Consider the following 12,360-nt stretch of genomic DNA (forward strand, 5'->3'; position numbering starts at 1 on the left):
GTCCAAAGTCACACCTACGTTTAACAGAAGAACAAAAAACAACAAAGGCTTTAACAGATGGTTTTGCTCATTTTGAGGCTAAAAGTAATGTGTCAATGAATATCACAGCAGTGATAGCAGCATGTGTCCTGACAAGGCAAACATAACCGGACCGAGGACAGAACCTTGAGGAACACCACACGACGGAGTTTCAGATGAAGAAGCACTGAGACGCTCCTATCAGAGAGGTGCACCGTGAGGAGAAGCACCGCAGGCTGACCAAGAAAAAACAACCAGGAGCTGCACGTAGACCCGACAGAGACAAGTCAGAACACACTCCTGCATCACAATGCATCAAGATTGCATCTGAGACCGAGGAGAGCTGTTTCTGTTGAGTGCGACAGACAAACTTAATATTATGTTAATACAGCTGGTAGCTGCTTAGCAACCACCTTCTCAGAGACGTTGGCTGTAAAAGGCCACGTGGTGGAGATCGGCCTTCATTTTGGGGTCAAGAATTGATATTTCTCAGAAGTGGCTGAATAACAGCTCGTTAGAAAACTCAAAGACAATTGTTGGCACAAAGGGACCAGTATATGTAGGTAAATGTCAGAGAGGGTTTCATACAGTTAACAATGTTTGTGACATCTTATTAGAGAGAAACTGACATCCCATCAAAGAGAGACATCCACACCCTGCCAACCGCTTCACCTCACCTGCTTCATGAAGTGTGTGTGCGTGTCAGATGTAGGTGTACTGATGACTGAAGCTTAATGGAGCTGCCGTCGAGTGTTATTAAGTAAGTCTATAGTGTTATGCAGTACGACTTGTTTGTTGTTGTTTGTTGAAATAGATTGGTGCAGCTGCCTCTGATTGGAGTTTTATTTCAGCAGTAATACAGTAAAACAGGTGTGATTGGTTAAGACTATGATATCCTCTGAGGTCATTGACTCACACATTGCATGCTGTGGCAGCTACCTCCATTACTGCTTCAACTCCCGACAAGGAGACGCACATCTCTGCTTCAAGCTTCCAATGCTGGTGCCAACATGAACTAATCACCAGCATCGAAGCCAAGTGTTGGGGTTGATGTTGGTCAGAGGGTTGTGTTGCTAAGCTATCATTGAGCTGCAAAGTGGGAGGAGCTATTTTGGCAGCCCCTTGCTCAAGAAGTAAAGTCTTGTTTTTCCATGAACATTGGTGCTTTTCTAAGTCTTGGATCGGCATGAAACTCTCCCGGATGAATCATCAGTACAAGAGATGAAAAACTGCATTAGATGATATTAAGTTCTCTGAAAAGTGAAAGTTAATCATGAATACATAAAAACCTGACTCCCAAGGTACATCCAATCACAGAGTTTAAAATGATTTAGTGTGACTTGTAAATGTCAGGTGGAAGCTAAAGAATACGTTGTTCAGATAATGAAAAATACAATCTGCAGATAAAACCCATCACTTTATAAATCTGGGTTAATCTTGGATGAATTCAGTGTTTTGTTCACAAACACGACGAAGAGTTTTGATTTCCTTGAATCATCACAAATGAAAAGCCTTTTTAACACAAGGAAATAACTTGGGTCCCCATGTAGCAGGCGATTGGAAACATACTTACATGTTCAGTACATGTACACATGCAGGCGTGTGTGTTTGACCAAATCCAAAGAACAAAAGAAGGAAACTACCAACTACAATGAATCCTATGAGGACTTGAAGTGTAAGATGGGAAGTGGAATACCATTTTCCACTCAGTAAATATTACCTTTCATCTTTACTGCTAATTAACTGCTAATGAAAAGTTACCACCACCCTTTAAGATCTGATGGAGGGATTAGGCAACCCAAGTTCTTTTCCCTAAGACTTGTCTTGACTCCTGCCTCATCTTGCTCTTCAGCTAACTTTATTTGTTCCACATTGTTCCTCCCTCTCTGGCCCCGTTTGATTTCCCCTTCTACTCCCTTTCTCTCTCTTAGCTTCACAACTCTGCTTCCCAAACGCTGCCCTTGCCTCACCGGGCTGTTACGGGTTTCAGCTTCGTAGGCTGAGCTCTCAGAGAGCGGAGGCATCAGCAGTGGGATTATGCTGAAGTGTCAGCCATCTTGAAGAAACTCACAGCCCTTGAAAAAGATGCCTTGTGGTCAGAGGCTGTTAAATTATCCATCGACCAGGGCATAAGAGGAGGAGGTGCTGTAATGCAAAAGGCTTCGGTGGGTTTATCTGCAGATGGCGCATTGCATGTATAGTCTGGTTCCATGTTTGATTGGATCCAATAAAAATGCCATTCAGCAGTTTCCTTTACCAGCGGACAGGTTTGTCTCTGCTGAGCTCTGTGGGGGGGACGAGGGGACGTCTGAAGGTGATTTACAGCTGGAGGTCTTGACTTGATTTCATTCTTTGTCACACAGTTTTTCTTCTTCTGGTCTAAAGTTGAGGGGCATTGACTCACACGAGTCAAACATCGCCAGATTCATTTCAGCACAGTATCATGCACTTATCTCTTGGGTGTTGATTCCATCGGCAAACCAGAACTAATAACTACTTCTCATCGTCAATGCATCGTCTCTCCTGTCATTTGACTCCCGTATAGATCCGTCGGTCCTCTCTCGGCCAATCTGTGACCTCTTCGATGGACGCTTCACAGATGGTCATTTTTCACAAACGGCAAGTGAATCTGGTGTGCAGATCATTGTGCAACACCTAGTGGATCGGTGTTTTTAACACGTTCCTGCTGCGCCTCAGGCTCGAGTTGCCTGCAGATCTGCCAGTTCGGCCCAACTGTCACTCAGATGGACAGTAATGACTTTGCGAGGCCAGACAGTGCACAGCCACTCATCTCAAGCAAGGCAGCGGTTATAATTGGACAGTCAACCTTTCTTGGGACAGTTGTGTAATCTGAAGACCTGTGTATCTGCACTGCAACAGTATGTTGTGCTGCAGCAGATATACAAGCATTCCATGAGGCTGAAAGGATCATAGACGTCGTTCTAGTTACTATTAAGCATATTTGTTCATTAAAGATGGAGTTACTGACACTTCTTTGTTGTATTATTGTTGCACTAAAAAGCAAACCAAACTATTCATAAAGAGATTCTCAAAATGAGTTTCACTTTTAGCAGCTGTGTGCAGATTCATATAAAAGAGAAAAGAGTTCTGTATTGACTCCTATTGATAGAACAACACACGTGGAATAAATGTGAAGAAAAACATCTTTTGAAAGATTGAAATAAAAACATATCTTTGTAAAGAAAATAACTATTTTGTGTAAAAGAGAAATCTCAGCAAAAGATCAAATTATGATTGGTAAAGTTCGGGTGAACATGTTCTCTTGTAAACAGATTTTCACGACCAGAGGTTGATCAATTATTGAGAGACCTTCAACATTCACACGGTTGGTACCCTAAATAATTAAACTGTCATCCCAGAATGTGCACATCATTGTGCAGATCAATTAATGATAATTTGAATGTTATATTGAGGGCATAGGCCACAATTGAAATGCAACCCACATGTCTTTCTTTCCAAAACTAAACCAGAAAAGCTGAGAAATCTCTTATCTCTTTTTATTAGAATGCATCCAGCTGCCTGCTACACGTGGACGACGATGCCAAGGTCACTGTGGACGTCTCTGGAGGCAGCATGCAGTTGAAAAAGACGATGCTGTAAGATATAGCTCTGACTTAAGATGTAGCTCCCACTGGCTTCTTGTAGCTCTGACGAGCCCACACACACACACACACACACACACACACACACACACACACACACACACACACACACACACACACGTAGAATGGTTCGGATCAGTTGGAGATATGCAAGATTATTTTAGAAGAATAGAATTATTGACAGCAACAACTTTATTTTTCATTGTGATGATTTAGGATTAAGATTACAAAAATTGAAAAACTGCATTTCAAAGCAGTCCCCAAAAAAAGTCCTCCATCTTATTTGACTGTTTTGCCGACACGGTGATTTGTCAGTGAGAGACGCTGGATAAGAAGGCCCTGCTGTGTGAGGTGATGCCAGCAGAGAGAACTCCCCTGAACTATTTGTTTCTGGCTCAGTCGTCTGCTGAGGTAACAATGCCATTTGTCACTGTCAACAGCTGGTACCTCCCTTCATATGGAAAGCACTGCACATCACTGAGGGGGTCGTTACTGGGAGCAGCTTTCATTTCTTTGGGGAATAGGATTTGTTAGTATGTGCTTGACTTTGTATTCTATGCTCATGATGTACATTCATGCACATTATGAACATTATGAACATGTAAAGTTCGTAAGAAGGAGATGGACACCTGTGGCTTTATGCCTTGAAGCTATTGTGAGGAGCTGATGGATGAAGCGTAATAACCGGAGTGCTCGCTGTATTGGATTTCATCAGCCCACAAAATGCTTATCATGTTAAATCACATCAGTTATCATGTTTTGGAAGCTCTATTAGCTGAATCTCATTTGGCTCAGGTTGCTTCTTTTCTTCCCCGATTTAATAGAAATCTCTGGTACTCCATTTTAAAAATTCATCAAAAATGCTGCAGTGTAGCAAACCAACAAGCAATTATTATATGGAGCAAACAAGGGGCCCAAGTTGTGCAACTGAAGTAACTGAACCAGAGTAACAACCAATGAAACGACACAGAAAGGAGGACCATATGTAACGAGTTTAAAGGAGCAAAAAAACAACCGCACAAAGCCTCGATTTAAAAAGATAAAAGTAATGAAAACAGTCTTCTTGACGCTTCTGGCTTGTTCTTTAGCAGAAAGAGCCAACGTATTCCCTCTGAGCACGCAGAGCACAATGCTGGGAACAAGGAAAGGGCTCGGTAATAGCTGAGATCGCTCACTGGTGCCCCAATTATATAGACAGAGCTGTTGCCCTGGGACATGACTTAATGACCATAATAAGGCTTGTCTGTCTGGTCAAAATCAGCTTAGAGTGCATCCACACTAACCTACAGCATCACTCTACCCTTAGTTCAATTGAAACAGGCAGCATGAGAAGGAGCAGGGTGTTTTGGGGATGGGTGGGGGGACAAGTTAGAGACTCTCTGCCATCCTGACAGTGTCTCCCATGGACCACGAACCCCTGAGCCCTCCTTCTCCCACCTCATAGCCTTGATGAGGATCAATTGGGACTTGAGCATTTCTTGCGGGTGTGGCTGCTCTTTAATTCAGTATGGCTGAGCCGCTCTGTGATTAATGACAGGTACTTAGCTGGGAGACTGGTCAATAAACGCACTGGTCGGAACTAAATACCAGGCTGGTCGCCAAAGGAGACACAGCCGTTCTCCATGTGGCAGCACGACCATGATGAGAGGGGGCTGCAGGGAGCAGAGAGGAAGAACATGTGAGCCCATCAACTTTGTGTGACAAGCATCCACTTCTGTCCTCATGGGAAATGAAAACACATGAATCCAGACAAGATAACCTGGATGTCATAGTGATGGACGATTCAGCCCTTGATTGCCTGATAAAGCCATGTGACTAACATTAACGTATTAATCATACATCATGTATGCATTCACACTGCTTTCAATCCAGATGATTTATAATGCCTTTAACATCCCGAAAAACGGAGTGCTTCTGAGCTCCAGCAGAACCTGACAACTGCACCATGTAATCTTCGTATCAGCATAATTACCGGAACACAAACACACATGGGCCAGGGACATGATACAAGTTCCCACTGCAAGGTCACACGGATTGTTTCTGTGCTCATACGGGCCCATGTTACAATACATATTCACCTGGTGGCTGCAGATTGCACATCTTACGGTGTTCATACATTTACGGTGTGAGGGTTGTCTCACCGGGGCTGGCTGTCACAATACTGACCTCCAGTGTGCGCACAGCAGGAGAGACGAGCGCGTTCTGCTCGGTGAAGGACCCCGCGGCTGTCAGCCTGTGCGTTCTGACACGTGACCTCCCCTTATTAAGAGCTCCTGACTCCGTCCATTAAAATGGACGCAAGCACGCTTTCCGTAGGAAACAGCCCTTCAAAAGTCAGATCAGGAAGAAGGGAGAGTCACTGATCAGCTGTCTGTCAATGCAGATAAACTGGACCCACATGAAACACGCGCTCCTCCCAGCAGCAGCCCACTGATCGTATTAAATATTCCTGAATCACTGATCAACTATAAAAACTCTTAAATAATAGAATATCTCGCTATCATCTCATCGCCTCCTTCTCTCCTCCGCGGCGGAGCAAGTCCCTGCTAGTTTTTTTCTAATGTAAAAAAAGAAAAAGAAAGACACGTGGTTGTTACAAACCTCTCTCAGGACGCAGCGGGGACGCGGAGGTGGGGAGATGCGGGCGCAGTCGGGATGGGAGAGGACGCGTTGAGGAGGGAGTCCGCGCTCCAACTACGGAAATTGTGCTGCGGAGCATCCTGCACGCTTTTTGAATAAGGTCTTAAAGACTCTGCATATTCCGTCTCTGTCTCTTTGTCTCTTTTTGTTTTTTGTCCAGAGGAGAGACTTGCATTCAGGAGGTGGAGGATCGCAGGTGAGGAGAACAAAACATGCCGTCAGCAGTAGTGAAATATGCGCTGAGGTCTTAATGGGATGTTTCTATAGATCATTTCCACACATTTTATTTTAAAAATAAAAACCATATATTGACTTAAAGAAATACTCAAAATGGATTTTTTGAATAGCTCCAGCCTGGAGGACGGGATGGCTGCAGGAAATATCTCCTCTAATTTCACCTTGCAGAGCAAGTACAGCCAGCTGTCTATCTGGGGTCTGGCCGGACTTGTCAGCTTTCTCATTCTGTTTACAATCGTCGGGAACGTGTTGGTTGTTATCGCCGTTTTAACCAGCAGAGCTCTGAAGCCACCCCAGAATCTCTTCCTCGTCTCCCTGGCCAGTGCAGACATACTGGTGGCCACCCTGGTCATGCCCTTTTCTCTGGCTAATGAACTCATGGGCTACTGGTTCTTTGGAAAGATCTGGTGTGACATCTACCTGGCTCTGGACGTTTTATTCTGCACCTCTTCTATTGTTCACCTGTGTGCTATTAGTTTGGACAGGTACTGGTCAGTGACACAGGCGGTCGAGTATAACTTGAAGAGAACGCCTAAAAGAGTTAAAGGGATGATTGTGGTGGTGTGGTTGATCTCAGCCGTCATCTCGTTCCCACCGCTGATATCAATGGACAGGAGCAGCAACGAGGACAGTCCTCAGTGTATCCTGAATGATGAGACCTGGTACATCCTCTACTCCAGTCTCGGCTCATTCTTTGTCCCCTGTGTCATCATGATCCTGGTCTATATTCGTATCTACCAAGTGGCAAAGACCAGGACCAGAACAATGTCAGAGAAGAAGAGGGAGGTGGACTTGCCGCTGGAGAATGGGATGGACCAAGCCAAACCTGGCCGAGGAGGGTCACTGAAGTCCAGCAGGGACGGGAGTATGAAAGACCAGGAACGTGGGAACGGACACTGCCAGGAGCAGGCAGTTCGGTCTCCTCTACCGAACGAGCCCAAACATCCACCGACAGACCACGAGGACGACTTCGAGGACAGCAGCTCGTCAGACGAGAAACCTAAGAAAAGTTCCATTTCCTCCAAACATCAACGTGACGACAGAAAAGACCGGAAGTGCAGCCGGAAGAGCAGCTCCGCCTCTAAATACTCCAGCAGGAAGTCGCGTGCCAGCTCCAAGTCCATGGAGCTGTTCTCGTCCCGCCGCAAACGCCGGAGCACCGTCAACAGGAACAAAGTCTCCGCCGCTCGAGAGAAGCGCTTCACCTTCGTCCTCGCCGTCGTCATGGGGGTCTTCGTCGTGTGCTGGTTCCCGTTCTTCTTCTCCTACAGCCTGTATGGGATCTGCCGGGAGCCGTGCCAGATCCCAGAGACGCTGTTCAAATTCTTTTTCTGGATCGGTTACTGTAACAGTTCTCTGAACCCCGTCATCTACACCATCTTTAACCAGGACTTCCGCAGAGCCTTCCAGAAGATCCTCTGTAAGTCATGGAAGCGCTCTTTCTGAATGCTTCCCGCATGGATGGAGTTGTAAAAGACATTTTACCCAGCAGACTGTTCTGATGAAGATGAAGTGCTGGCCTGGGGGCCTTCACACCTCTACGTTCAGGGATTGTACTATGAAGGGATGATTTAACTACAGCACAGAAAAGGGTTTGAAGAGTAAGCTCGTATTCAAAGAGGAGGCTTTTATTCAATGCCATTCAGGCAGCTGTTGGACTCTGATGTGGGCTACGGCTCGTTTCCCCATCCTCATTGACTTCCCTTCCCTGAAATACAATAAACGGACTCATAACAGTAACTGTGAGGCGTGCACGCCACAGTGGCTGCACATGGATGAACTGCAGAGACACTTGATTTAAAATGTGACCTCATTCACTGGACATAAAACGAAGGCCTTGACAATCTGCACACAACCTTTGCTTGTGACATCAGATAGTGATATCTATCCTCTCTCTCTCTCTCTCTACCTTTCTATTACGTCACAGTCTCAACATGAGGACCAATGGGACAAAGGGGCTCCTTGCTTACTGTTTCAGTAGCAAAAAAAAGACATCCTCAAAAACTATGAAGTCATATTTCAGCATCAGTGTTCTGTGTGTCTGAGCTGGGTACTGCAGCGCAACATCTTTAACAGGACGTGTGTTTTGTGTGAACGTGTAGATGTGGCTTGGACTCTGGATACAGTAGCATGTACAGTACCCCATGTACCCTCCTGAGGAAATAGATAGAATACAGAGGTACTGCTGAGGCCAATGGCCACCCACTGAAGCTTTCACTGTGTGTGTGTGTGTGTGTGTGTGCGTGCGTGCGTGCGTGTGTGCATGGAGGAGAACGAGTGTATAACAGTGAAACTCTGTGGCTATGAAGTGAGCTGGAGAGTTTATCGCATCTCATCCCGACTGCCAGTAAGTGATCGTCTGTCTGTCTGTCCGTCTGTCTGGGGGTGTGTAAAGGTTTTATTCTTCCTGGTCAAGTGTCTTTCTATTCTCCACTATTCTATTTTCTGTCACACGTCTTTTCTCTCCCTTACAGCCACAAAAAGCACTTAGCCACATTAAAAACCAAACACCACCCTGTTCTAATGTCTGCTGCTCACACACACACACACACACACACACACACACACACACACACACACACACACACACACACACACACACACACACACACACACACACACACACACACACACACACACACACAAGGATATAAAATGACTTATCCAGTAAGTATTTCATCGTTACATTTCAATGTAATGCTTTCTTTTCATGTGTAAATAGTTGAAGGCAGTGCAGTAGTATTGTGTGGAGTCTCATAATCACACATGTATCAATATGCTAAAGATGTATCGTTTGTATAATGAACGCTTTGAAAGATTTTCATGTTACACCAACCTGTCATTTTCTAAAAGAGCCAGTGTTTACTTCACATCCAAGAGATCAAATAAAAAGATTACTTCAACTGTCATTTGAAAATTGAAAGATTGCATGAGTGCATTCTTCATTGCTATACACACACACACGCACGCACACACGCACGCACACACACACACACACACACACACACACACACACTTTAATGTTGTGGCACTGTTGTTTATTCATGACACTGTAAGCTGCTGTAATACACAAAGAATGTGATAAAAACGGAAATTCTATCAACAACATTCATGCCTGGAAGTATTTGCTGTGTATGAAAAAATACAAAGCTCGGTGAGTGATCTATAATAAATCAGTTTAATTGTTGCATGTTACCCGATGAGCGGGAGACTGAAGTCATGTGTTGAATTCACAAACAATCCAAACCCATCAAAGCTGCATTGTTCCGTTCACACGTCCGTCAGGCTTCAGATTCAAAGCCGAGCAACAACCAATCACAGCAGTTGTTCCACAGCTCCTTGCAATCCAAGTGGTAGTTATATAAATGCAAACTTTACTATGCATTACATCTTCTTTTAACAACGTACACTTATTTAAGGAGTTTAAAGTCCATTTAAATGAACATATTTGGATAATAGTAGGTGGTTTTGAAACACTTGAGCTGACATCACAGGGCTCGGTTTGGGTACCACTGAATTACATCAATAATTGATACGACATCCTCAGAACAATTAATACATTTTAAGATTCTAGAATAAAACAGGAAACATGGACTGGTTGTTATCCCCACAATCCTCCACTTTTTGAACTTACTGTCTAAATAAAAAGCACTCACTTGTGTTAAAATATGCAGTATACTTTATATTATTTAAGGACTTTTAAATAAAATTCTGTGATAGTTGCTGGAGTTTGTGAAATGCGTCCTTGTTGATTGGTTGATGCAGCCTGTGCTTCTAGAATAACCCGATGTGGTTGAACACTCTGTGCTGACAGCAGAGCACTTTGGTAATACATTTGATTTCCCAAGAGTTTGGATTTGACTCTCTGCACAAAGTTTCAAACTTGTGAGAATCTTTTGTAGATGAGACTCAAAACAGAATAAAATAAACTAACATTGCTAAGCTGCTTATTAGACCGAATGACAAAGTGAGACTTTACAGTTTACACACTAATGTGATCAAAGTCAAAACAGAGACACGAGGCTTCAGTATGGTGTTTGCTCTCCTAAATAACTGAAGTCTAACGGGTTAGGAACAAACTGCGTGGTTACATCAAATTAAATACCCAGCCAGTTTCATTTATCCATTCATCATGCAACTTCTGCATCTTCTAACAAGCGTCCACAAGAATCCCTGGAGAACCAGCAGTGAATGCACCAGGTATGAGCAAGAACCCATAAAGACGGGTGAGCTGCCTCAGCTTTTACCGACATGTTCTATCTGTAAAAGTATTTATTCATGTGTGTGCAGAAAAACACAGCTCACCAGAGACCCCCCCAATCCAATCAGAGGTCAGATTTGGGTGAGAGTTCACCAGAAACCCACATCATTCCTCTCTCTGCCTGCCTAACACTTATTTAGCCCCTGAAAGCTGAATGATGAAGCAGAATGGATTCTGTCAGGGTGTGAACAGTGAGTGTTCATGGCTTGCTGTGTCAGCAGGTCACATCCTCACGCAGTGGTTGTTTGCTCCTGTGCTACAGATCTGAAGCAGAACCCATCGGACAACGTTGAAAATGGAAATGCACCTCGTGTAGTTTTACCTCAGGTCTGTGAAGATGCTCCGAGGCCTCAGGGGCAGGAAAGGAGACCTATACATGTTTTCTTCATCATCAGCACTGTATTAATCTAGTTTAACTTATTTATCTGAGATCAAAAGAGCATTACTATACCTGAGTTTGAAGATCTTGCTGCTCAGATCAGACATTACCACTCGTCAAAACAAAAAATACATAAAATGTGAAATATATTCATGAACTGAGCTTAAACAGCATCGTTCCATAAATCCTTAACCGTGTAGCCTTCTGCTGTTGTCTGCGAGGATGATGTCTTCAACTCAGCCTGACCTTCCCAATCCCCCGTCTTCTCTGCCTCCCTCACACATGTCAGAACTCATTCTAGCAGGTCTCCATGAGTGCTCAGTAGGCGGAAGTGATAAATGAAGACGGGCCAGATTGGAAAGTATTTCATGTTGGCGCAGTATGTTGCGGTGAATACCCATGAGAGGTTTTAAAGCGGAAAGGGATTAGCTTTTACTTGGCCAGACAGTATATCGTCTTCTGGGGGACTTGAGGTTATTTGTATTTGAGGTATAGATTTGCTGATCTGTCTGATGAATCCGTGGACATTTGATTGACAACGTCACTCGGCCCACATCTATCCTCTTTTTCCCACTTTTTATTCTCCACCACCTTTCCCTCTGGTGTTCTCACACATCCTGTAGTTGGAACCTCGGCCCACTTAAACCTTATCTTCATCTCTACCTGCGTCTATCATCTTCCTCCTCATTTCCTTTTTGCAGAAACTTTCCACTTGCTCAGTGTTATGTATCAAAATCTTGAGACGCAACATCCTGAGGAACACTGTTTTGCACAGAAGGCACACAAACACAAATATATGTGACATGTGTGCAATAAAGTACCAGCATTAAAGGAATAGTTCCACTTGGAATATATCTTAATCTTCAATCTCATGTCTGTGCATTACATGGAGTCACTCCACCTTACATTCATGTTTTCACATATCTATACTTTACATTAACAGACATCTTCCTGGTCTATAATCTCTGGACATTAAACATTCTTTTTATTCTTGATATTGTTTTTATTGTTTATTCTTATTACACTACCAAAACCTCCAGCTGCTTTTCTTACAGACAACCACAACACACACACAGCCGTCCAGACAAACACCGTTAAAAGGGCTTCAGGCTATCAGCATGACAGATGTACACAACAAGTGAATAAAAACACACAAAACCACCTCTCTCTTGGTATTGACTAGCAGAGTCCTGCCAGGGACA

The 12,360-nt window shown here is 44.0% G+C and overlaps 1 protein-coding gene across 1 annotated transcript; it reads left to right on the forward strand.

Moving 5' to 3' along the window:
* Nucleotides 1-6,611: 6,611 nt before the first annotated feature.
* adra2c (adrenoceptor alpha 2C) lies at nt 6,612-7,964 on the forward strand. Its single transcript, XM_076090805.1, has one exon. The coding sequence runs from the start codon at nt 6,612-6,614 to the stop codon at nt 7,962-7,964; it is 1,353 nt and encodes a 450-aa protein (XP_075946920.1).
* The last annotated feature ends 4,396 nt before the right edge of the window (nt 7,965-12,360 follow it).

The sequence above is a fragment of the Anarhichas minor genome, unplaced genomic scaffold (assembly GCF_050575085.1).
Source record: "Anarhichas minor isolate MPS153535 unplaced genomic scaffold, ASM5057508v1 ptg000012l, whole genome shotgun sequence".
Classification (NCBI taxonomy): Eukaryota; Metazoa; Chordata; class Actinopteri; order Perciformes; family Anarhichadidae; genus Anarhichas; species Anarhichas minor.

What these genes read in the sequence shown, in the direction of transcription:
- adra2c (XM_076090805.1), top strand. Translation starts at nt 6,612, where the DNA reads ATGGATTTTTTGAATAGCTCCAGCCTGGAGGACGGGATGGCTGCAGGA.